The sequence below is a fragment of the Rattus norvegicus genome, chromosome 18 (genome assembly GCF_021556685.1).
Source record: "Rattus norvegicus strain SHRSP/BbbUtx chromosome 18, alternate assembly SHRSP_T2T, whole genome shotgun sequence".
Lineage (NCBI taxonomy): Eukaryota > Metazoa > Chordata > Mammalia > Rodentia > Muridae > Rattus > Rattus norvegicus.
This window is the reverse complement of record NC_141551.1, coordinates 3,867,758-3,893,046: the sequence shown is the minus strand read 5'-3', so window position 1 is coordinate 3,893,046 and position 25,289 is coordinate 3,867,758. Positions and strand designations below refer to the sequence as shown.

Here is a 25,289-nt window from a genome sequence, read left to right as displayed (position 1 = left end):
CTCTATTTGGAGGGACAAAGACCAGACGAGGAATGGCTAGGAATAAAGCTTCCTGGTTGTACAAGGGCTGAGAAGGGAGGCTACAGAACAGATTTACAAACTAAATTTTTTCTTCTTACCAGTCCAACTCCATTCAGGAAGCAGTAAAATGTATAAAACAATATCACACAAAACAGTATGCATGCTGCTACTCATTCATGGACTAATAGAATTGATAAAAGTCTTAGTTTTATGAAGTTAAAAAGCGGCAGAGATGGCTAGAGTGATGGCTCAGTTGGTAAGGCATGGGTCTCACAGGCATGGGTAAGGCATGCTCTCACAGGCATGGGTAAGGCATGCTCTCACAGGCATGGGTAAGGCATGGGTCTCACAGTCATGGGTAAGGCATGGCTCTCACAGGCATGGGTAAAGCATGGCTCTCACAGGCATGGGTAAAGCATGGCTCTCACAGGCATGGGTAAAGCATGGCTCTCACAGGCATGGGTAAAGCATGGCTCTCACAGTCATGGGTAAGCATGGGTCTCATAGGCATGGGTAAAGCATGAGTCTCACAGGCATGGGTCTCACAGGCATGGGTAAGGCATGGCTCTCACAGGCATGGATAAGGCATGGGTCTCACAGGCATGGGTAAGGCATGGGTCTCACGGGCATGAGTAAGGCATGGGTCTCATGGGCATGGGTAAGGCATGTGTCTCATAGGCATGGGTAAAGCATGAGTCTCACAGGCATGGGTCTCATAGGCATGGGTAAGCATGGGTCTCACAGGCATGGGAACCTGAGTTTGATCTCCAAGAATCCACATAAAAAGGTGATAAACACCTGTGGTCCCAGTGCTTGGGAAATGAAGACAGAAGGGTACCAGTCAGTCTAACCTCAGCAAAATCCAGGCCAGTGAGGGGCTAGCTCAGAAACTGAGGTGGAGATTATAGAGAAAGATATTTGACATTAATCTTTGTCTTCAGCATGCATATGCATACACCCTTTCATGAACACACACACACACAGACTACACGGAGTAAGCAAACTTAAGATGTGATAAGACATTTGAGAAAGAATGTGAAACAGGAAGAATGTAAAGAGAACGTGGAGAAAGTGCTATTACCATCATGGATACACATTCTGTGGGACTGGAGGAGAAGCATAGAGACTAAAGTGCTTTCTGCACAGGGATGAGGATCGGAATTTGATCCCTAGAACCCATATAAATGCTGGGCGGGCAGGGCGGCTCACCTGTAATCCCAAGCCTCAAGAAGCAGAGATGTGATCGGCCCAGAGCAAGCTGGCTGCTTAGAGTAGCAGAAGCGGCAAGCTCTGGTTTCAGAGAGAGAAAGCTCACATCAACATGTATGGTGAAACACCATAAGGGAAGACACCAGCATGGACATCTGGCCTACACATGCACACAGCATGTCCACACTACCTAGACATGTGCAAACACCTGCTCTGTGGGCTTGCGAGATGCTGGTTATCAGGCTACCTGGTTAGCCTCAGGATGGGAACCGGAGACCAGAAAGGCCGCAGGTGTGTGGAGGAGTAGAACTTTCAGCCTAATCTTCCCATAAGTCAATTATCAGTTAATTAGTAATGGACAATGATAATTATATATGATGATTATACTCATGTAACGGGGACTCTATGAAGACAAATGATTTCTTGGAGAGCTCCTCAGGTATAGGAGGGCTCAAGGACATAGCATGTCACTTTGTGGTGACAGAATTAATGTGCTTGTGGACCCTCATCCTGAAGGTCTGTCTATCCAGATGTCTGTCTGGATACTTTATCATATCCTTTACAATTCAACAAATTCCATCATCGGATGACTATTTTCTGAGCATCTCTCATGTCCCAAACCCTGTCCTAGGCCCTGGTATGTGTCAAGGAGCTCACATTCTACCAATTAAGGAGGGAAAGAATGATTTCTAAAGTTAGAGGCATGATTTGTTACAAAGGGTTAAATACTACGGAGAAACCAAGCGCAGCAATATCGACAGTGACAAGGCATGCTGAGAGGAGGCATCCTGAGCATGTGGCGCTTATCAAGGACATGATGATCTGAGAAGCAATTGCGATGATATCTGTGGCATGCTGAGGCCAAGAAGCAGTGAGGTATAGAGAGAATCTCTCACAAGCATCATCTGTCAATAAAAAATCCAATGGCCAATGAGCTGAGGCAGGAAATAGGAGGTGGGACACTGGCTGGAAGAAAGAGGATTCTGGGAAACTGTGAGAGATGTGAAGATTTGCCAGGGGAAGACAGGCGATCGGAAGCATGGGGGCTGGGCAGAGGCAACCGGTCACATAGATGAACTCAGGATAGAAAAAAAAAGGAGAGTTTCACCCAGGACTCTGGGAGATGGATGTAAGCCATCTTAGGTACTGTGAACCATCAATACACACAATATTCCACAGCCCCTGCCAATACTGACCAATACCCAAAGACTAACCTCCACGTACCTTGGCTCTTCGCTTGTGTGAACTCCGACAGTCAGTATTCACTCCGAAACAGAAGCACCTGGTACAACCCTCTGGGTTGGCGGAGTCCAGGTAGAATGATCCTTCTCGACAAAATTGACACTGGGGGCCCTCCACATTTTCCTGTTGAAGAATGAGTCCTGTAAGACACTCTCCAGCTTTGGGACGCACAGAGACAGTGCCATAAAGGCTGACAGCTGGAGGAGAGCAATTGGGGTTTACTAGGATATGAACCCCACCTATAAGCCAGTGGGCCCTGTAGCAGGGTGGATAACATCAGATCCTTATTCAAGAACAAATCACAAGGAAGCTATGGGCTTCTTGATGCTATAGAAAACAGTTTGTTTTGATTTTTCTGGAAAGGATTTATCTACATCAACAGATGATCATAGGGAGGGGAAGGGGTCTGTGGCCTTTCCAAAGGGTGAGGAAGAACTTTCCTTCAATCATCCCTATGAAAGGAGACAAAGAGTATGAAATGCTAGCACCTTACAGAATATATCAGGGTCAGTTCTCTTGAAGAACTCCTGGCACGTGACCTGTCTCACCTTGCACATGCAAGCCCCAGTCCCTGGGTCGCATACTCCGGGCTCAGTCCCATCTCTGTTACAGCTGCAGGGGACACACTCAGGGAAGTGGTAGAAGCCAGGAGCACACTTGTCACACTGCTGCCCCGTGACTCTAGGCTTGCACCTGTACAGGGATAGAGGAACCAATCCTGTCATCACTCTGCACAGTTCTAAAGGCCACCTTCACTGTGCTAGAACAGACACCGCTGGGAACCAATCACACAGACACAGTGGGGCTGAGGTGGCTGCTGACAGCCACAGAAGGGAGAGGTTATGCCTGGGGTGCTGACATCCACATGTCACTATGTGAGGAAGAGGAGCAGCACTGTTGCTATGAAGTAGACCTTGTCTTAAGGTCCAGGATGTTTCTTTCAGCAAACGTGCAGCGCTCTGGCCCAAGGCTACATTAACTTGATGCTGGTGCCAAACAACTCATACAGTGAATGCCTTCAGTCTCAGATTAGATATGGTTGAGTATTTCTGAACAAGAAACCAACGAGCTTGTAGCCAAACATCATGCAATAAAACGTGCACCTGTGTGGGCTCTTGCAGCTCCTAGAGACCACAGTCAGGTATGTTGAATTGAATTCTGTCCTCTTGGTACTCACCATGGCTTCTTTCCCTGTTGCTACAGTAAGACAGCTCCACAAAAAGCAACTTAAGGGAGAAAGGGTTTACAGTGAGAAGACATGATATCACGTCAAAAAAGATGCCAGAAACCTCAAGAGACGTGGGGCTGGGCTATAAAGCTTCAAGGCCTTTCTCCATCTGCCTACTTCCTCCAGTGAAGCCCAGTCTTCTACAGATTCCATAACCTTCACAAACAAGTGTGCAAACACATGAGCCCACAGGGTACATTTCGCATTCAAAGCTCAGCCATATTGGATTCTGCAGGTTCATTCGTGTTCACTCACAAGATCCTATGGTAGGACCTAGAAGAAGAAGGCACGGTGATGGAACTGCCATAGTTATAGTCTAGGTTTGTTGGTCACAGCCAGGACAGCTATGGGAGGGGCTAGGTCAGGCAAGACAGAAGGGAAACTGAAGTAGAGACCCCCCAACTCCCTCCCTCTATCAGCCTGTTGACTTTGGGACCCCAGTGAGCTGATGACTCAGAGGGGGTGATGGGCAGCCAAGTCTGTCACACCAGACCTAGTTCTGTGTCCCCTGCACATGCACAAGAATGGAGGGAGACATAAGAAAGGGAACAGTGGCCTAGGACCTGGTCCCCACCCACCCCAGATGGGGATGACAAGTTAAGCAGAACTTGAAGAACATAGACTCTGTGTTCCAGAATAATACAGTGTTTGCACCACTGAGCTTCTGAATCCTCTGTAAGATCAAGTAACCAAGGAAGTCTGGGGTGACGCCATGACGACCGGGAAGAACAAAGGAACTCCAGAGTTTGGCTGAGTATCTTCTAAGCATCCAACCTCTAGTCAGCTTGGCTTTGCACATTTCTCCAAGGAGCCTCTTTGCAACCCAAGCTGCACTACAGAGGCAGGAGGATTGCATTCATTGCTACCAGCTGAAGAACAGCAGAGCAGCCTTAGGGATACAGGAAGCCCAATCAGATGCACCGGGAGAACGCTGTCTTTTGTTATTAAGTACCACAGTTCCCACCAATGCCAGCATCCATCTACAGTCCCAAGTCTAGCATGTCACTCGTTCACCCATCTGAGAATTAGTGATGGTTTCTACTGGGGGCCGGGGACATGGAGGAGACAAGGGTGATAAAGCCAGTCTTCAGCAGAGTTTTGCTGAAGACCTGGAGATATAAGAAATTAAGTAATATTGTAAGAGATGGGATGACTAAGTATTACGCTTGCTTGTGTTTAAAACTGGTGGGGCCATCTCTGTAACTTGTGGGTCTTATTCTCTTTGTGAGTTTTCAGTTTGCAGCACAAAAATCCTTGAAGGACATGTATGATTGGAAGGCAGCAGAAGAGGAATGGAGGCCCTTCATGGCTGGAGGAGTGGGTTTGTGGAAAGCTTACGGAGAAGGTGGAAATGCAGGAGAGGCGGGGAGGGAAGTTACAGTAAGTGTGGACCAGACTGACCTGGAAGACTAGCCTTCATGGTTGGATCTTGCTTCTGCATGGTTAGGAAACTGAGGAAGGTTTTGATGAAGGGGTGGTATGATGGAATTGATGCTGCGTGGAGAATCACATCACCAAAGCATTCCATATACAATGTGGTACTCACCATGAGCTGGCACGATGAATTAGGTTTCCCCATTAGAACATAAATGTGACTGAGTCACTGTACCCAAGACAGAACCTTACACAAAGCCCAAACAATAAAACAGAGACATATATGTATACAGTGAAAACCAGTATAAGCATTCACCAAAAACCACACTGTAGGCTCATCCTCGAAGGAAATGGTGGTGGTGTGCCATAGAGACAGCGTCATGCCCTTGCTACTGCACTCCTGTTTACAACTGCCAAAGGGCCAGAACCCAGCTGTGTGCCCATCAGTGGATGAGGGATAAAGAAATTGTGGCATATACATGGGGTGGAATACCTCCCAGCCATGTCATTTGTACAGTACAGTGGACAGGAGGGCACTGGGCGGGTGAATTAAACCATACATTCAGGTCAGATACGACATGATCTTACTCATCTATGGCATCTAGAATCATAGATCTCATAGAAGTTGAACACAGAACACTGATTCCTGGAGGCTGAGAAGGCAGAGAGGAAGGCTGAGAGAAGGGTAGTCAACAGGTAAAATTTAGAGTTAGATAAGAAGGGAAAAAAACAATGTTTTTCTCAAAGCAACCAGAAAAAGAGAAAAATCTGAATTTACCATGCTTAATGTGGTATTTATGGTATATACCATGACAACCACTATATACAGCATAGGCACATCACAATGTGCATAACAATGTATGCATAAATATGTACAATGTTAGGTATGATCAACAACTTCAAGATTCTGAAAGACAAAGGAACCAGAAACCTGAATTTATCAGCACTGTTTCGAGTTTCATGAGCAGCATTATGTATTAGTGACAGAATTCAGAAGGAAACAGATGTTAAAATCCAAGAAAAACTGTGAATTAGCATATTTCTATTAAATTAGGGATCCAGAGTCTCCCCAGAAATATGTGTAAGGTCGGGATGACTCTAACTCGGTTTAAGAGATGATCAGCAGACTTCAGAGAAAACATTTCCCTTTTCTTCTCTGTTGTCATGGTACCGACTAGACTCCTTGGCTAGCTGCTCGCTTACTTGGATGAGTGAATAATCGAGTCGGAAGGAGGAGAGCGTCAGGAGAGAGAGCACCAAGGCTGCCCCAACGACTTAATGAGGGTCATAGTCAGCAGGAAGGACAGACAGATGGGGGAGAGTCTGTCCCTTGACAGAAGGTGACATGTGACAGGATACAGGGAAACCGAGTTTAAATCTTGGTATATTAAAGACAAGAAAGAGGCCGCCATTGTCACACAGATTATTTTTAAGTCTAAGAGGTAAGAAGGCTTAAAGAACCTGGAAGGTATAATAATGATATGGCGGTCACACTAACTTAGAGTTTGGGAGTTAAAATCAGTTAAGAGGGTGCTTTCATTATATCATTAAAATTATTATTTCATTGTAGAGATGGCTCAGTAGTTATGAGCATTTACTGTTAAGTCATAATTATTGGGGCTCTGTTCCCAACACCCATGTCAGGTGGTTCACAAATACTGTAACTCTAGCTCCAAGGGATCCAACACTCTCTTTTAGCCTCTGAGCACACCTGCACACACGTATGTACATACACTCATGCTGACACAAACACAGACATATGCATATACACAAACAAGTCAAATAGGAAACCCTTAAAATATTTTCATTATATATGGGAGAATACAGGAGCCCTAGGAATTTGAGGGGCTTGGTCCTGAGAAAGCCAGTCAGAGAACCGAGGTGGGTTAATTTGTGTGAGGATGGAAGGACAGCCAGTGAGGATCAGAAGGGGCATATGTACCGGAGCGGAGGTAAGAAAGAGCAGGAGAAGGGATGGGTCTCAGGGAAACGGAGCACAGAAAGAGAGAGCAGACAACCATGGCCCTAATCAATACCAACGACACTGTAGTCACTGGGTGTTGAGTGCATGTCAGCATGTCAGGCATTGTCTTAAGGGTGTTTACACATGATATATAATTGTGTGTATATGTACATATGCAGGTATAAATATATACAATTAAATGTAATATATACAAATATGTATGTGTACATATATATTTATACACACATACACTCATATACATGGATGCTCTGTGGGTTAGAGGGCTCTATTTTACAGAAGAATGAAGGCCAGAGAGGAGGAGCAGTCTGTCTAAGGTCACCCAGTGAGGGGCAGAAGCAGGACACACCCTGCTGTAAACTCAGACTGCGCTGCTCCTCACTGAGGACAGGGGATGGGGAAACAGCCTGAGACGATCATTGCAGAGATGAGAAAAAGATGCCACAGGGCATAAAGGACAACAGAAGGAGCGTGCAAGAACTCTGATCCCCACCTTCCCTGGTGACAACATTGCCTGATACCCCTATTATTCTATTAGTCATCAAGGGACTTATGTTGCTAGCCACGTCTGGAAGCCCTTTCGTGTCAAGAATGCCGAGTCTCTCCTGGGATTTTATCCTTGCATCTTCCATGGCTGGTCGTTATGAGGAGCAGCTGAGATGGACACCATTCTAACAGGCTTCTCTGAGAAAGACTGAAAAACACATGGGACATCTGGCTTCACTGGACATCATGGTGGAGGGACATCATCTGTGCTGGAGGGACATCTCCATCATCCATCTTAAGGTAGCCTGAAGGTGATCCCCAACACAGCAGTCTCTAAAAGCAGGACCCCCACTGCCTGTATCTTCCACAGATTGACAGACGTATTTGTGAGAATATTTTAACCCTTTGGAGCCTTTCGAGAGCCAAATAGTATTCATTTTCCATTATTTAAAGCAGGTAAAAACTTATTTCTCTTCCTATTGTGTTTCATTAAATCTATACATCTGCTACTTTATACTGCTACAAAAAAACAAACAAAAACAGAACTGTGTCCAAACAGCACAGTGTCAGAATTTCAGTCTATCATAGTTGCCCAAAATATCAGCCTAGAGTTGATACAATATTGCCTTGATACAATCAAGGATTGAACAACAACATAAGTATAAATTTAGAAGGAAAGTCAAAGATGATTTTGCCAAATTTTATTTTATGCATTGGGAACTGGGACTCAGGGAGGCAGAGAAGCCTGTTTTATGTCTTCTAGGTATAATATACTAATATCTTCACTATCTGTGATAGACTCTATGATAAAAATAGGTTGGAAATTCAGTTTTGGGCTTCCAATAAGTTATTCCTAAATTCACTAAAATGATAACACTATTTGTACTGGGATAAAAATTATCCCACTACAAATGGTTACAATTATTTAATAACTCATTTTAAAATAGATTAGTATCTGTAATGCTTGACTTGGTGGAAAAGGCAAGCGTTATAGTCTGTCAGCAGCAAATGCAGTGTGAAATGCCAACTTTTAAACCCTGTAGTTTGTGGCTGCTTGTAGGGCTCCCAGCGAGCCTTGCATTGCTGGGGATGTATTCTCCCCTTTGGCTGCAAACCCCAGGAATCACCAACTCGTCCTCTTGCTTGAGCTTTGGGTAGTGCTAAACATAGTCCTCCCTGATGCCAGGTTTTATACAGAAATTATTCACAAGAGGGGGAGGCGGCACGGTGGGTAGAGTGCCTGCCACATAAGTATGCAATCCTTGCTTCTACGTTCAGAAATTCCTAGTCAGTTAAGTGATCACTGGCTGAGAGTGGGTTGTTAACATTTCTCAGGATATTTTCCTAAAATATTGTGGTGCACCCATCTATCATCTATGCTGCTTTAACTGGTTTTAAGTTTTTCAAATTCCTCTCCCCACACCGTGTCAGCAGTACTGGGAAACTCCAAGGCTCTTATGACCAACGGTTAGGTTTTGAGTGAGTACTCTGGCTTTTCTCCCTGTCTGAACACTGATTGTCAGTTCCTAAGCTTCCTATGATTAAGCCCAGACATCCTGAAGAGGCCCATGCCTGATTATTGACTGACTAGCTGACTCAGCCGGGACTCACGGTTGTGGTTTTAAAGTCTTGGGATGGTTCATGACTTGTTTTCCTCTCAACTTCCTTACAAGGTCTCCCCACCCAAAGGAGCTGGCAGGCTCCAGGCAGCGGCTGAAGGCACAGTGAAGGACTCTTTCTTGGAAAGTGAACCATTGCTGTAAGAGAGAGCTGAACCATGGCCACCAAAGGTGCATGCAGGTGTTCTGTTATCTGAAATAATTCTTTGTAGTTAAGATGGAGAGATCCTAGAGTTTTCTGGATACAAAGCCTGCCTGCTTGCTGTCCTTATACTAAATAAAGAAGGGATGATCACAGAGAGGCGAGAGCCTTATAGAGGGAGACATAAGAGGGAAATGGCACCGGTGATGGGACAGAGACAGGAGGAGTGCTGGCAGCCCCAGGAGAGAAGGTTCTTCCTCAGAGCTTCCTCTTGGACTCAGATCTCTGTCAGTACAACTGAGGAAGAATCGGTCAGAGCAGCCATAGGATGGTAATATATCTGCCCTCAAGCTGGGGCCGCTGAGGCCTGTCCCAGCCCAGACCCCCAGCCACACATGATGTGTGTGTGAGGATGAGAGGGCCGGATGGTACATTTTTGGTTAAATTAGTAGTTAATGTATAAAGTCACAGAGGGATTCTTATGGCATTTCCATACATAATTACTTTGGAAGCTCCCCCACACCAGTCCTATCCCGCTCACTAATCCCTGCCGGCTTGTGCCCTCCCTCTGCAGGAATCGATTTCCACTGCCACTCATGGAATCTGCTGTCCTCCCCACTCCTCTCTCCCAGCGCCTTGCTTCCCATCTCATGCACCCCCACACCCTGTCTGTCTGTCTGTCTGTCTGTCTGTCTGTCCGTCTCATATAAACATCACAAGCTAGGATTCACACATGAGAGGAAGTGTGCAGTTTGTCTGTCTGAGCTTGGGTCACCTCATGCAATATTGTATTTTCCAGCTCCGTCCATGTACCTGCAAATGCTATAATCTCATTTTCCTTCATGGCTGAATGAAATCTAGTATGTGTATGTACCCGTGTTTTTAGTCTATCCATCTATCACAGACGTCCAGGCTGACTCAGTTTCCTTGCTGATCTTGCCCTCTCTTACATAAGCCCGACTGGCCTACACACTGGGTGCATTCATTTTCCTGCTATAAAACCCCAACTGAATTCTCCCCAGCCTTTTCTTGGGGTCTGAATCCTAGTCCTTTCCTCTGTGGCTACTTCCCAGCTCTGATGAGATAAATTTGCCACCTGGGAACAGGTGACACCGGTCTTTGCTCTCTACTGGGAGCCTAGCTGACTCGACCAAACCCTCCAGCAACATTCCTGGAGAACTTTGTCCTTTTGGTGGTTGATTGTCAAATTGACAGGACCTGGGGTCACTCAGGAGACCTAGGCATGTGGGGTGTAGGCTATCTAGTTAAATGAGGTGTGAGCCCCCTGCTGCCCTCAAGTGCTGAGTAGAAAGCAGAAAGGAGACTGTCAGTCGCTGCACATCTCACTGCAGTTATGCAGGATCAGCCACTTCAGGACCCATCCACCCTGCTCTCCCTGGCATAATGAACTGTGTCCCCAAACTGAGAACGCATTTAACTTACATTTGCAGGGCATTTTAACAAATGACTGATGCAGACACCATTCTTGGCTACTGTGCACTGGACCATAGTGGTTCCTGAAGACGGCCAACCCCGCCTGATTCCCTACTCCCAACAAATCCTGCTTTGGAGGCCTGTGGTGGTTAACTTTTATCAACTTGACATAGTCTAGAATCAATCACCTGGGAAGGGAGTCAAGAGGGATTGTCTAGATTACATTGTAAGTCCGTTTCCAGACAATTCGACATCGAGAAACAATCGAAGCCAACCATGAAGAGGGTGAGGCATGGCACACGCATACAGCACAAGCCTCCTATGACGACATGATGGAATATATGGGTAGGGCTGCTTCTGCCTACTGCCCTGAGTCAGCGTGGACCAACCAACCTGCCCACCAAAACCTCTCCTTGCCGGGAAGCTGTGCCCTGATGCCAGCACAGTGCACAGGTGGGAAGAGAAGAATGGCAAGGCCTACTGTGTGCAGATGGCACCCGGGCGTCCCGTGACAGGACCTGACACACTCGTGCGTCATAGCTCACCTGCACTGCCCGCTGTCCCTGTCACACTCAGAGACGGCTGCCTCAACGGTGCCCTTCCTGGAGCAGTTGCAGACTTCACAGCCAGCCACAGGGTGGAAGTTGAAGGAATTCATCTCGCAGACCTCACACTGGGGCCTGACTGTGTTGGGTGGGCAGAGACACTTCCCTGTCACCTCCTCGCAAAGGCGTCTGCCACAATTACAAGCTGCCAAGGGATAAAGAGACACTGGATGAGCGTTGGATTGCACAAACCATGGGGATTTCCCTAAGTCCCCAAGTAGTCCTGGGGAAATGTTTTTCCTTCCCTTCTGTGTGGACATAATTGCCCATGGTGATCTGAACCAGTCATAGCAACTGACAGGCAGCTGAAGTAACTGGCTGCAGGTTATATACTCCATGAACTGACCAGCAGCTGCCCCCCTACTCTATCATGGGCCTCCTGTTCATCAGAAGGCTCTAGAAGGCGTCAAGTTCAAAACATCGTGAAGCAACTCCCCAGCCACCCAGAGCACTCAGGTCCAGGGTCAGCACGTCTGCTGTAGTGAGACTGTTTCTGTTTATCCAAAGACTGGTCCCCTTGTGATCTGCACACCTATGCCTCTCACTGCCACTTACTGCATGGGCAGACCCAGGCCATTAGGTAGTTCTTAAGTAAAAATGCAAGGGTTTTTAAGTTAGTGAGTAATAGGTCTGGGAGGCCTTGAATGTCCTATCTAAAGTGAGGTTTCATTGGGCCACAAAGCCTGAAAGTGCTTCTGCCAGGAAGGAGCTGCTCACAGGCTACCTATATACCCTCCTGTTCATGTTTACATTCACAGCCTAGAGCCTCACTGCTCACAGTATAGTCTGTAGACATGTGGCATGAGATAACCTGCAAGTTTATTAGAAAGACGGAGTTTCAGGCCCAGGCTAGGTCTCTTGAGTCAGGACCTTGCCATAAGCCCCCGGGGGAGTGTCCAAACAGTGGCATTTGAGAAGCCATGCCATGCATGAGCACCAGAAGGGTCTTCAGAAGCTTGGCGGTGCTCACTTACGCTTGCAGTGTGGGAATCCATAGTAGCCTGTTGCACAGCGTGTGCACTGCCTTCCGATGACGTTGGGCCGGCAGGGGCACTGCCCACCCTCAGGACTACAGTGGTGGACGGCAGCCCCGGCAGGGTGGCACTCACAGGGTACAGCACCATTGTGGTAAAAGGCTACCAAGGACCTTGCAGAATTCTTACAGAATCCAGAGGCTGCCTGGGGACTGTGGGAACAAAATAACTCATGGTGATTACCTGGAGTGCGTCCACCCCCAGCTTCCCTGTCCTACCAGTTCCACCTGGCTGCATCTTTTGGGGTGACACTGATTACTGAGCTTTGGAGGAAGTGTAAAACGACCCCATTGTTGATTTGGCTAGCAACAGCCACCCTTCCCCCAACATCTGCTCCAGGAGAGGACATCACGGGAATAACCAATAGGAGCTTCGGTGGTGGAAGAGCTATGGGATGGACTGTGTGGTGCATGAGTCACAGCTTGTGGAAAGACAGTGAGGACAAGGTGGGAGCTCCCACTACACCTCAACCTCATGACCACCCAACTAACTGGGTCATAGTCCACTTCACAGATAAGGCAGCTGAGGCACCGTAGCTATCGGGCGATATTCCCGAGGATGAGGAGTAAGGTATGGACAAGAACACAGTGGGTTGACTCTGGGGCCTTTGCTTTTGCTGCCACTGTTCAAGATGAGTCGGTCTGTCTTCAGGGCCTCTGGAGCTCCTGGCTCCTTGTAGAAGCATCTCAGACCCCGGGTTCCACAGCAGAGCTTGTGTGGGGCGAGCCTGCTCTTAGCACTCAGGGATGAGAGAAGACAGGACCCAGAAGGCACAGCCCCCCGTACAGAGGTGAGTGGAGGTCTGGGCTCTGTCCCTGTCAGTGGAAGACACCTGGTGTGGCATCTTTGAGGATATACAGCATCGAAGAGCGAAGGGCAAGAGAGTCTCCTGACTGGTCCCTAATCCCAAGTCAAGCACAGGCCTCTACTGTATTCAGGGTTGAGTGCCGTCTCCCTGTCCAGACGGCACATGGCAAGGTTTCTTATAGAGTGGAGGGTACAGAGGAAACACATCACCTTCCTGAGATCCTAGACTCACTGTTACTTTCCTAGCTGGTGAGAAGAGGGCAGACTCCAGGCCGGTCTCTCTCCAGACCTCGCTCTGGCTGGGAATGCAAGCACACCCCATGCATGCCAGAGCCAGAGCCAGAGCCGGAGCCAGAGCGAGAGCCGGAGCCAGAGCCGGAGCCGGAGCCGGAGCCGGAGCCGGAGCCGGAGCCGGAGCCGGAGCCGGAGCCGGAGCCGGAGCCGGAGCCGGAGCCGGAGCCGGAGCCGGAGCCGGAGCCAGAGCCAGAGCCAGAGCAGAGCCCTCCCTCAAAATGACACTTACTCAATATAAAAACTGTCCCCTCCACAACTGCTGATGAACTCGGAGGACTTGTCCACTGATGTTCTGTGAAGTATGTGGTAGTCGTAATCCTCTGCAGGTACCACCAGAACCCGGACCTAAAACAAAGCCATCCACCTGTATTTAGATTTACCGCAGGCATGCCTGTGACTAGCCAGTGAAGGAGGAGAGAACCACATCCTTTCCTGTTTATTCAAATGCCAGCAAGATGGGACTTATGCAGGAAGTGCAGCAGCAAACCCAAGGCAGGCTAAAGGAGCGGGGTAAAGGCTGAACTAGCATCATGTCGCTAGGAAACACGGAACACAGTTGGCTCTTGGAGCACCTGCTCCTAGGATAAGGAATCGCAGTGTCAAGCAGCAGTTGGTTCAAGGCATCTTGACCAGGGCCTGTTAGGGGTGGCTGGGTCTCTCTCATTCTTCAGAGATCATTGCTTTGTATTTTTAAATGTAAGCAAATAGAAGTTGCAGACCCAGCCGGGTTTAATGAGAATGACCTGTATAGCTCGTGTATTTGAACATGTGTAGCACTATTTAGGAAAGATGAGGAGGTGTGACCTTGTGGGAGAATTTGTATCACTGGAGGTTGGCTTTGAGAAACCAGCTTATGTGCACACTCCCCTACTCCATTTCCTGTTTCCTGATTATGGTTCACAATATAAGCTTTTGGCTCCAGCCACCATGCCTGCTGCCTGTCACTGTGCCTCTCTCCAGGATGGGTACTTATCCTGTGGAAACCAGAAGCCCAAATAAACCCTTCCTTCTATACATTACCTGGCACATAAACCAGAATGAGGTGGATGGACCAGGGAGAGGCAGGGAAAACAGCAAGGCACCTGGACCATAGTGAAGCAGGTTCAATAAAACGAACAGCATGAGAGGCCCCGGAAGCAGGTCAGACAGAGTATGAGGGGGCTCCTGGTGGTCAGATGCTGCCTGGACTTCAGGCAAGATCCAGGGTGAATTCAGGAACATGGCTACTGTTCCCACAGATCAGAGAACTGGGCATGGATAGTTCCATGGATAAATGACACAGGGGTCTCAGAGTGGAACCTGGGGCACAGCTCAAAACAACACTGGGTTAAGGAAAATCACTAATGGGGCTGGAGAGATGGCTCAGTGGTTAAGAGCACCAACTGCTCTTCCCGAGGTCCTGAGTTCAAATCCCAGCAACCACATGGTGGCTCACAAACATCTGTAATGAAATCTGATGCCCTCTTCTGGTGTGTCTGAAGACAGCTATAGTGTACTTATATATAATAAATAAAATATTTTTAAAAAATTTTTAAAAAAAGGAAAATCACTAATGGGACACAGGAGAAAGTGAGAGGAAGCAGTGAGGACAGTAAAAGCTTCAGAGAGGGATTAGTAGGGGCAAGGAATAAGCGGGGGAGGGGGATGGGTGTGTGTTTACATTATTGTTCCTATCCTCCTGGCTTAGACTGTCCTACAGTTTCATCTTTATGGGTTTGTAAAGCGCACACACTTACTTTCTCGCAAATCAACTTTTCCATAAGTAAAGTTAATTCCTTGGAGAAAGTATTGCCAGGAGCCTAACTCGCAATGGCTGACCAAGGAGCAAACTGAAGGCTAAGTTGAATGTACCAATGTCAAGGACTTTCCATCTGGAATCTTCACAGTCACAGCTACATCTGCTTCTGAGATGTCAAACTCCACCTGGCCCTCAGAGATCACTTGGTCCTGGCAGCCAAGTAAGTGGGGACAAAAGGAGGCACGGAAGGAACCTGGGGAGGGAGAGGCACTGTCAGGCGACTGCTGGGATGATAAGGCACACATCCTGGAGCCTGCGCATGGATGCTCACCTGACCACCGTCTTCCTCCATCCACAACCACCTCAGTGGGAAACCCCAGGTGCTCGGCTTGATAAAAATGGACGACAAAGACGTGTCGGCCCAGGTGTGGTATGAGTCCTCTCAGGGTTACTTGATTCTAATGAGGAAAAAGGGGCGGGGTGAGAGGAGAAAAAAAACTCTTAAACTGAAAAGCATTGAATAATTAGGACATGAGATGTTGCTAAAGTTGGTCCCATCCTGCCTTCAGCACCTCAGCGCCATTAGCCATATCATCGCCACCATCAAATGTGACATGCCTCATACCCTTCAAAAGATTCCCAGGGTCACAGCGCTGTCTCCTAGTCTCTCTGTCCATCTCTCTCATTCTCCCTGCGTCTCTCTGTGTCTCTATCTGTCTCTCTGTCTCTCTCAGTTTCTCTGCCTCCCTCTCTCTCTGTCTCTCTCTCTTTCACAGAAGTAGTCTTTCCCACTGCCCAATCAATCTCTTGCATGAGATCTGTTGCATGGTATGTTCTTTGCAGCATAGTTTTGCCCTGAGCCACCAAGGTACTATGCTACATAAACCCCAACATTGCCTGTGACTTGGTAGGATGTCTTGGTACCTACACACTCTCTACTTGGGGGTCTGGATGAGAGGTCCAAAAACCTTGGAAATGAATACTTTCTGTTTGCCAGGAAAATGAACAAGGTTCTTCAGGGCAGCCATGAACAATATTCAATAACGGTCCTGACACTGGACTGAAAAGAATGACAAGTCTAGAGCTGAGACAGCTCTGGGACAGCTGGTTGGAGGAGACAACAAGGCCAGAACTGAGGTGGCTTCCGAAATTCTTCAAGTCCTCACCAAATAGAGACAAACTAACTTAGTAACCCATCAAAGTTGCACTAATGCCACCGCTTTGCCCCCTACCAATAATCATATAAGTGGTTACCTAATCCTTCCAGAAAATTCCCCTAGCCCTGCATAAAGGGGGCCTGTGAGCTCCTTAGTTGTTTGCCATTTTGATGAGTGGCTGACCCCTGCATGCTGGTATCTTCTGCAGAATAAATAAATGTTCTTTGTCTTTGTCTGAGTCTGGAGTCCTCCTTCGGCGAGTCTTGGACTCTAAGGAGAACCACACTGGGAGCTATCACATGCTCCAGCCCACCTGAAACGGACGCACTTCCTGGCTCACCTATTGTTGCACACCCTACCCAGCAATGGAACTTGGTAAGTTTTCCCTTTGGTTGGCACAGATGTTTCCTTGGATTTGAGGAAGTGGCCTTTGAGTGTTTGCCACCCCTCTGGTATTCTTGGAGGCAGAGGTACCCCAGCCATGGTCTTTAAGGCTATACCTGTCCCTCTCAGATGACCCCCACCTCTGACCCCAGCCATGGTCTTTAAGGCTATACCTGTCCCTCTCAGATGACTCCCACCTCTGACCATTTTCTTGGATGAGGCTTTGTGGTTCTTTTTTTAAGCTCAGCTTCTGCCTTTTGACTTCATTTGAAAGTCCTGATACCAGGGGTCATTATTCCTTGGGCTTTTAGCCCTGGCCCTATTCGCTGAGGTGATTACCCATTGAATGCCTTTGCTTTCCTCTGTAATTCCCTGAGTCCTGGGAATGACTTGGACTTCAGGCCTTAAACCTCCCCCTGTTCTTCACCCATTGAAATTGTGTCATCTGTGCCTTCTAGCTCCTCTTCAGGATGCCTCTTACAGAGTCTCTAACTGCTCTACTCAGCACCTGACTTGAGGGCCTCTAAACTTAGCTGCCTTTGCAGTTAAGGATGGCCTCAATAACACTTCAGTCAGTAAACATGGTAGCCCAGCAGCCTGGATCCCAACGCTATTAGGGACTCCTACAGGAAAAAATTCCCCATTCACTATTTCTTTAACCCCACACCAAGCCTTGTTTTTGTTTCTGTTTCTGTTTTTTTCGTTTTTATTTCTGGTTTGCTTTTACTTTTGTTTTTTCTGTTCCTCCACCCCCACCCCCACACTGTGTAAAAATCCCGTCTTTTAAGTTAAGGTTGATGGATCTGTAGGTTTGTTGCAATACAGGAGCTGCAGTAAGACATGGGGAGAGAGGAGGCAGCAGCAAAGGAGCAGGCCAGCTGCAGCATGCACACACCAGCGCATACCTGTTCGCCCCTGCAGTGTCTACCGCAAACCAAGCTGCTGGTCTAACTCTCCTAAGGTATGTACAGATGGTTTCTTTGTGAATTTAATTCCAAATTCTAGCGTTTAATTCTTCTGCTGCTGCTTCCCTCTGGCCTGCTGTGCACCTGATGTGTTTCTCTAGGCTCTGCTATGCACCCTGCTGAGCCTCTGGCCTCCAGCACCCACTGGGACTTCTTCCTTTTCACCTGCTCTCTCCCCTCTCTTGTGTCCCTCAGGAGTCACAGTTTGGAACTCTTTCTTTCTTCCACGTTTCCTCCTGTTCCATGCTACCCACTCTGTCTCCCTTTGTGCCCTCCTGGGTCCATACTTTGTGAATCCCTTCCTTGCCTCCTCCTAGGAGCTGCCTGCTAAAGTCCAGCAGCTTCTTGGAACCCTACCCAGGTGGGGTTCCTGCCTGTCCATCTTTGTCTTTTAGCAGTTCCTCTCCTTGCTCTATGCTGTGTCTCTCGCTCCTTGAGTCAGCTTCTACACTCTTGGGGCTTCTACCATGTGGACAACTCTCTCACATCTCAGGCCTTCTATACACATGGTTCTCCCTATTAAAGACACTTGCTGGCTCCCCCTTCTCCCCTTCCCCTGCACTGTCCTGGCTCCTGTAGCTTCAGCTTTCAGCCCTCTTTCCAAGCTAATTGGAATGCACCCACATGGCATCCATTCTCTCTCTCTCTCTCTCTCTCTCTCTCTCTCTCTCTCTCTCTCTCTTTCTCTCTCTCTCTCCCTTCCTCCCTCCCTCCAAGGATTCATGTGTGTGTGTGTGTGTGTGTGTGTGTGTGTGTGTGTGTGTGTGTATGTGTGTGTGTGTGTGTTCATGTGTGTGTAATTTTTACAGCTCAGCCACAGGAAAGATCAATGGCAAAAACTTGGGACACTTGATTTCCGAGTTCTCTCAGATTTAACAACTTTTGCCACCAAAGGACCAAAGTCTCTTACCTCTTAGGTTCTACTTTCCACTCTTAAAAACCATTTGTTTTTTTACAATTTCTCTGTGGTCTGCTCTCAGAAAAAAAAATCTCTTGAGATTATGCTATAAACTCTATGTCAGGACGTGTAAATTCATTGGGTATGGTTTAAAATGTATAGTCTGTAACAAATGTTGTCTTTAAACTTAACAGAAGGCTTATAATTAGCAATCTATATATGGGTACAACTCTTGTTTAGGATGTGTATGTATATGTATATTAACTTGAATTCAACTCTCATTCATTAAAAAATCTTTATAGATAGAAATATTAGGTAGATAGATCCACTAGGTAGGTAGATGATAGATTGATAGATAGATAGATAGATAGATAGATAATAGATAGATAGATGATAGATAGATAATAGATGATAGATAGATAGATAGATAGATAGATAGATAGATAGATAGATAGATAGATAGATCGATCTACTAGGAAAGCATGTTTTTAAATAGCAGCTGTATGGCTTTTCTCTACCTTGGTGAACAACCTCATCAGGATGTAAGCAGCCACGTGGCTGGGAGCCCTGTATACGGAGGTTAAAGAGTATGTCCTTGTGACTTAGCCACCCTCTTCAGATGACTTCATGGTATAAAGTAACACTTGTGAAGCTCCTTAGTCCTAATGAGCTGTTTGTCTTTGTCTCACCTTTTAGACTAAGGAATCTACAAATATTTTGGATTGGTATGCACTTTTGTGTGCTGATAAAAATATAAGGTTATATTTGCTACAGCATACTATATATGTAATTCAACTCTGATTTACAATGTTTTCTATATGGTGATGACGTTTTAAGGCTATAAAGATCTATTCAGGTTACGGAAAGCTGACTTAGCGATTTACACCTAACACTTATGTCTTTGCTAACTGTTTCAACACTAAGATACTAGAGAATTAAGATAAGTAGCAATATATGTTTGATAATAAGTAAGGTATACTTGATAGTCAAGATTCATGAACTCCAAGGTGACTCAGGTCATAGTAATATGTCTCTAGCCCCTTGTCTTTGCTCACTTCAAGCTTTAGCCATTGGGATGAGTAAGCCACGCAAAACCTGTCAATATTTTGTAATGGTGCACCATAAAATGACAGGTAAACTTGCCAGTCTCTCTATGGACTGCATCTATGATTGAAAGCTTTATTTTGATATTAGAAAAGCTTTGATACAAAACTAAACCTAAAGGGGATGTGATGCAAAGTCCTGGTCTTAGAAAAATATACTGTATATTGTTAAAGATAACTAAGACATGCAATTAGTGATCAGCCACCTTGTAAACGATCAAGTCCTTAATGCATTCAGAAGTGCACTCGTAGTCAAGCCAAGACTAACAAAATTTATTACAGGAATAAGCTTGATCTAGCCTCATACATATTTTCAAAGTTAAGCCTAAAACAAGTAACTAAAAACAAGCTAAGTTGTCTGTTTATGTATACTTAATAGATAGATGGTCCTCAAAACTTTTCAGAGGCCTGCTAAATAGAGCATGTAATATATAATAAAAAAGTCTCCCTGTGACAGAAGTGCCAAGCAGCACCCCCGATCTCCTCTGGAGAAGATGATGGGCTCAGAAGAACTCTACCTGGAGCTTGCTTTAAATGTGGCAAAGCCAGTCCTGGGGTAGAAAACTGCCCTTCCCCTTGCCTGCCACCAGGACCCTGCCCAAACTGTGAACAAGCAGGACACTGGGACAGTCCCACCAAACTCCTCCTCTACAAGAAAGTCTGTCAGATCCTCTGGGTTCTGGCAGCTGAAGACTCGTGCTGCCTGGGACCTCTGCCCCAACGACCACAGAGGAACCTGGGGTGACTGTCCTGGCAGCCTGTAAGTCTCTGTTGGTTTAATCAATTTGGAAGCTGCTTAGTCTTCACTTCCTGTTTACCCTGGTGAAGTTCATCCTTCTCAGGTCTCTGATGAGGTTGATGACTAGGCTAGTGACAGATTTGTCAGTGTAACAGCAGCAACCAAGGTTTCAGCTGCCTCTGCAGTCCTCTTCCTGTATAAGAGTCAGGCTTCGGGCTTCACTTTCTTTCCTAGAGGTAGACACTGCTTTCTAGGTCTATTCACAGTTTCCTAGATCTATTCACAGTTTCCTAGGTCTATTCACAGTTTCCTAGGTCTATTCACAGTTTCCTAGGTCTATTCACAGTTTCCTAGGTCTAGACACAGGTTCCTAGGTCTAGACACAGTTTCCTAGGTCTAGACACAGGTTCCTAGGTCTAGACACAGTTTCCTAGGTCTAGACACAGAGGTTCCTAGGTCTAGACACGGGTTCCTAGGTCTAGACACGGGTTCCTAGGTCTAGACACGGGTTCCTAGGTCTAGACACGGGTTCCTAGGTCTAGACACGGGTTCCTAGGTCTAGACACAGTTTCCTAGGTCTAGACACAGTTTCCTAGGTCTAGACACAGGTTCCTAGGTCTAGACACAGGTTCCTAGGTCTAGACACGGGTTCCTAGGTCTAGACACAGGTTCCTAGGTCTAGACACGGGTTCCTAGGTCTAGACACGGGTTCCTAGGTCTAGACACGGGTTCCTAGGCCTAGACACAGTTTTCTAGGTCTAGACACGGGTTCCTAGGTCTAGACACAGGTTCCTAGGTCTAGACACAGTTTCCTAGGTCTAGACACAGAGGTTCCTAGGTCTAGACACGGGTTCCTAGGTCTAGACACGGGTTCCTAGGTCTAGACACGGGTTCCTAGGTCTAGACACAGGTTCCTAGGTCTAGACACGGGTTCCTAGGTCTAGACACGGGTTCCTAGGTCTAGACACGGGTTCCTAGGCCTAGACACAGTTTTCTAGGTCTAGACACGGGTTCCTAGGTCTAGACACAGGTTCCTAGGTCTAGACACAGTTTACCTTGCCACCAGACTCTGAAAAGAGGTAATCCTACAGAACAGATTTCAGTGACACATTTTACCATTTCTTCATTTACAGGAACTCACTTCACAGCAGCTGCTCTCAGTGATCACCCTATGTCTCATGGAAAGTAATTGGATAGAAAAAGGGTATAAAGTTTATGTAAGATCTGAAGATGTAAAAGCTTAAGTTGTGGGGATCTAAGAAAAAGTTTTAGGGTCTAAGAAGATGTTTTAAGGTGGCTAAAAGGCATAAAAAAGTGACTTATGGTAGAAAAAAGTGAAAAATGTTCCAGATTTCCTTCCCTCTCTATGTTGTTGTTACACTAAGGCTTCAAAAATTCAGAGTTGTAATATTAACCAGTGGCATTTTGATAAGCTATTAACCTAGCTGTGTTAAGCACTGCCTAGTCACACGATCAAGATTTTAAATTCCCTTTGGTTGCCTTCTAAATATAGACTTAAAAGTGCTTCTCATGGTGCCAATGTCATCTGTCTTATCTATGTACACACAGTCTTCTGGATAGAGGTAAGAGTGTTCATGCTTTTAACCTAAAATCGTTTTGGGTCCCCAGGCTTCTACTATGACCCAAAGGAATGAGTCTGCTGCCTTTTCTACAGTGTGGACTTCAGCACAGATCACAAACAGTGGTGATGCCAACATATCTAAAACATCTCCTTTTGTAAACTTAAAAAACCCTAGTAAGCTTCAGTGAATCAACTTGAATCTACCTCTCGATGGGTCAAATGGACTCCAGATAATTATATTCTGTTTATTCCTGAGGGTGGGATCTCCTCATGACCATCACCCCTTTCCCTGGACTTGGGACACCCCTCCCTCAACTATGAGGACCATGGGCCTAAAAGTTTCAAATGTACATCTAAGAATAAATTCCCCCCTAAACTCCTTAACTTTCTCTTCAGCCCCAATATATATTTGTTCCACCGACCTGCCAACTCTTTTTGTTCCCTCAAAATCTGCATCCTAGACAGCTTCAAAGTGGCTAACCCCAGGTTGACCAGCATTCCAAACTGTTCCAGCCGTGCCTGCGTGTCCCTAGCTCCAGACAGACCAGAAGAGCCTCGGCAGAAAGTGACGCAACCTGCTCTTGGACTTGGACTGCATTGTAGCTTTACCCCAGCCTGCCTTCAGTGACTCAGCACCAGGGGCCATGTCATCTCCAGCTGCTAAATGTGCCATGCACACCCTTTAAAATGTCCCTGCCACCATGGCTCACTCTCTGTCTCTAGGTCTCTAGGTCTCTCTGTCTCTCTGTCTCTCACTCTCGTGCTCTGACTGTCTCTCTAGCTCCTTGTCTCTCATTCTTTGCCCCTCTCTGTCTCTCACTCAGAAGCAGCCTTTCCTCCTCCCTCACTAAGTCTCCTGGTCTTGGGGGCAGAACTTAACAGAATCAGTTATATTATGGGCCAGAGCCTTCATGAACATCACTTTGCAACAGTGAGTTCTTCCCTCCCGGGGTGGGGTCAGTCATTAGAGAGTGGGCTATTAAGGAGCACCAGCCGTCTTTGCCTCTCTTCTTCGGAACAAGTGACCAATTGGAACTGCAGCGCAAGCTCCCACCATGTGGCACCCTCAGTATTGGTAAGCTATGCAAAGAGGTCCTTGCCAGAGATGGCTACCTGATCTTGTACTCTCTGGCCTCCAGAACCATGACCTAAGTAAGCATCTTCTCTTTATAAATTACCCAGCTTCTGGTATCCTGCTATAGCAACAATACAAACAAGTTAAAAAACTAAAACAAGCCCTGTGTTTAAAATGCCAGCCACTAGAGACAGAAGGAACACCCATTCAGAGCCTGCCCCACATGTGGCCCATGCATATACAGCCATCCAATTAGACAAGATGGATGAAGCAAAGAAGTACAGGCCGACAGGAGCCGGATGTAGATCTCTCCTGAGAGACACAGCCAGAATACAGCAAATACAGAGGCGAATGCCAGCAGCAAACCACTGAACTGAGAATAGGACCCCCGTTGAAGGAATCAGAGAAAGAACTGGAAGAGCTCGAAGGGGCTCGAGACCCATTATGAACAACAATGCCAAGCAACCAGAGCTTCCAGGGACTAAGCCACTACCTAAAGACTATACATGGACTGACCCTGGACTCTGACCTCATAGGTAGCAATGAATATCCTAGTAAGATCACCAGTGGAAGGGGTAGCCCTGGGTCCTGCTAAGACTGAACCCCCAGTGAACGTGATTGTTGGGGGGAGAGCGGCAATGGGGGGAGGGTTGGGAAGAGGAACACCCATAATTTAATTTGTAATCATGCCAAAGACAGATGCAGAACAAATGTTCCCCTGCAAAATGGAGAAACTGAGGCATGGATCACACATCTATTAAGAGTTAAAGAAGTAGGTTTGGTTAATCGTGTTGGAACACTGGTGTATTTGTCAAACTCAAACACATGACACAGCAGTTAAATGCCTGGGTACAGAAATGCACAAGATGTTTGCCAAAGGCCTATCCAAGCATGCTGCCAGCCGTGCCTCTCAGTCACGTATAAAGTCAGTATAAAGGAGTCTGCTTCTGTCCCTGTGGAAGCTTTCAGTCACATGACAAACCTTCCTGCACTCCCTGCCCCAGATCGGTCTGTGTCCCTGCAGAGAGCTGAAGGCAGCTCAGACCTTGCAGTTCTTAAATAGCAGAGGTCCTCCACAGTACAGCTGCAGGCCAAGCTGCCCCGTCCCCTGCTGCCCTGAGTTACAGCCAGACTCTCCTCAGGGCCTTCCTGACTGCTCGTGTGCAGCCAGGTCCCATGCAGCAGGACTTACGTGCCAAAGACTCTAAGAACAAGACTGCTTCCCCTGGCTCTAGGAACCAAAGATTGTTTTATTCCCTTTAAGGCCCTATGGTGTGTTGTAACTCTCCCAGCATGCTGTTAACTGAAGGGCCTGTCCTCTTCCCTCGGGACCCCCAGGTATACTATCCATCATGGCCATCTCTCCTGAGGAAGCCCTTCCTCTGGCCTGCAGGCCTGCTGCCCCATCTCAAGCTATGAGGTCGTGGCTGTCCTAATAGAACTCCTCTGCGGTTGCTTGCTTCTCGGGAGTCTGTGAATCTTTATGGTTTATAGCAGTTACTGCCCTGTTTGCCTCACACCTCAGCAAGCTGGTAAAGAAACTCACCCTTGGTGTCAGAGGAAAGTTCAAGCCACACAAGCTCCAGCAGATGGGGAAAGGAGCCTCTTTCTGGGCTGCACCCCTCTTCCTCTCTGTCTCCCTCAGCACAATAGAGCCCAGAGCCACACTCTGTCTCCTGAAGACTACGCCCTCTCTTTTAACTCAAAAACCACAGAAAGCATAGCACGGAGCAACTGGGGAGTCCATCATCTTTCAGACAATTTTGTCACACTTTATTTGTGTACTAGGGTGAGGGCCATGAGTACCATGGAATGCATGTGGAGGCCTGTTCCCTCCTTTTACCACAGCCCAGGGATGGAACTCAGACAACAGGACAATTAGCAATGCTTTAAAAAAAAAAAAAAAAGCTTTGGTCTTGAAGGTTTAAAAAAAAATCTATCCATCTTTTGATCGAGAACTGCAACTTACAAAACCAACTTTTTAATATGACGACAAAGCCAGGACTTCACTTCAGCTTTCCTCAGTTACCCTCAGCCCTCAGCTCCCAGACCGCGTATGTGAAGGCCTGGTCCCAAGAAATCCCTTTTCCCCAAGTCTGGCCTTCAAACAAAAGCCAGCATTTCCTCAGGGCTATGAAAACTTGCAGGGTGGCCATGTGGAAGGAGATGGGG

General features: G+C 46.9%; 1 protein-coding gene and 2 long non-coding RNA genes across 5 annotated transcripts in view; 2 read left to right on the top strand and 1 right to left on the bottom strand.

Moving 5' to 3' along the window:
* Lama3 (laminin subunit alpha 3) overlaps positions 1-25,289 on the bottom strand; it is a 231,870-nt gene that overhangs the window by 86,130 nt on the left and 120,451 nt on the right. For all 3 annotated transcript variants that reach the window (XR_015642374.1, XM_087593013.1, NM_001393748.1), the window contains 7 exon segments: positions 15,546-15,672; positions 15,328-15,467; positions 13,706-13,821; positions 12,316-12,527; positions 11,282-11,486; positions 3,021-3,165; positions 2,455-2,595 (listed from right to left, as the gene is read on the bottom strand). Coding sequence is in view for 2 of the 3 variants with exons in the window: in XM_087593013.1 (XP_087449139.1) it covers positions 2,455-2,595; positions 3,021-3,165; positions 11,282-11,486; positions 12,316-12,527; positions 13,706-13,821; positions 15,328-15,467; positions 15,546-15,672 (1,086 nt within the window). In the remaining variant the exon portion in view is untranslated.
* LOC120098332 (uncharacterized) lies at positions 7,594-13,165 on the top strand. Its single transcript, XR_015642774.1, has 4 exons — positions 7,594-7,841; positions 9,215-9,331; positions 10,754-12,945; positions 13,027-13,165. It is a non-coding gene; the product is annotated as an uncharacterized LOC120098332 (long non-coding RNA).
* On the top strand, positions 16,212-22,424 carry LOC134482906 (uncharacterized). The gene is made up of 4 exons (XR_015642772.1): positions 16,212-16,351; positions 16,611-16,746; positions 17,565-17,716; positions 22,090-22,424. It is a non-coding gene; the product is annotated as an uncharacterized LOC134482906 (long non-coding RNA).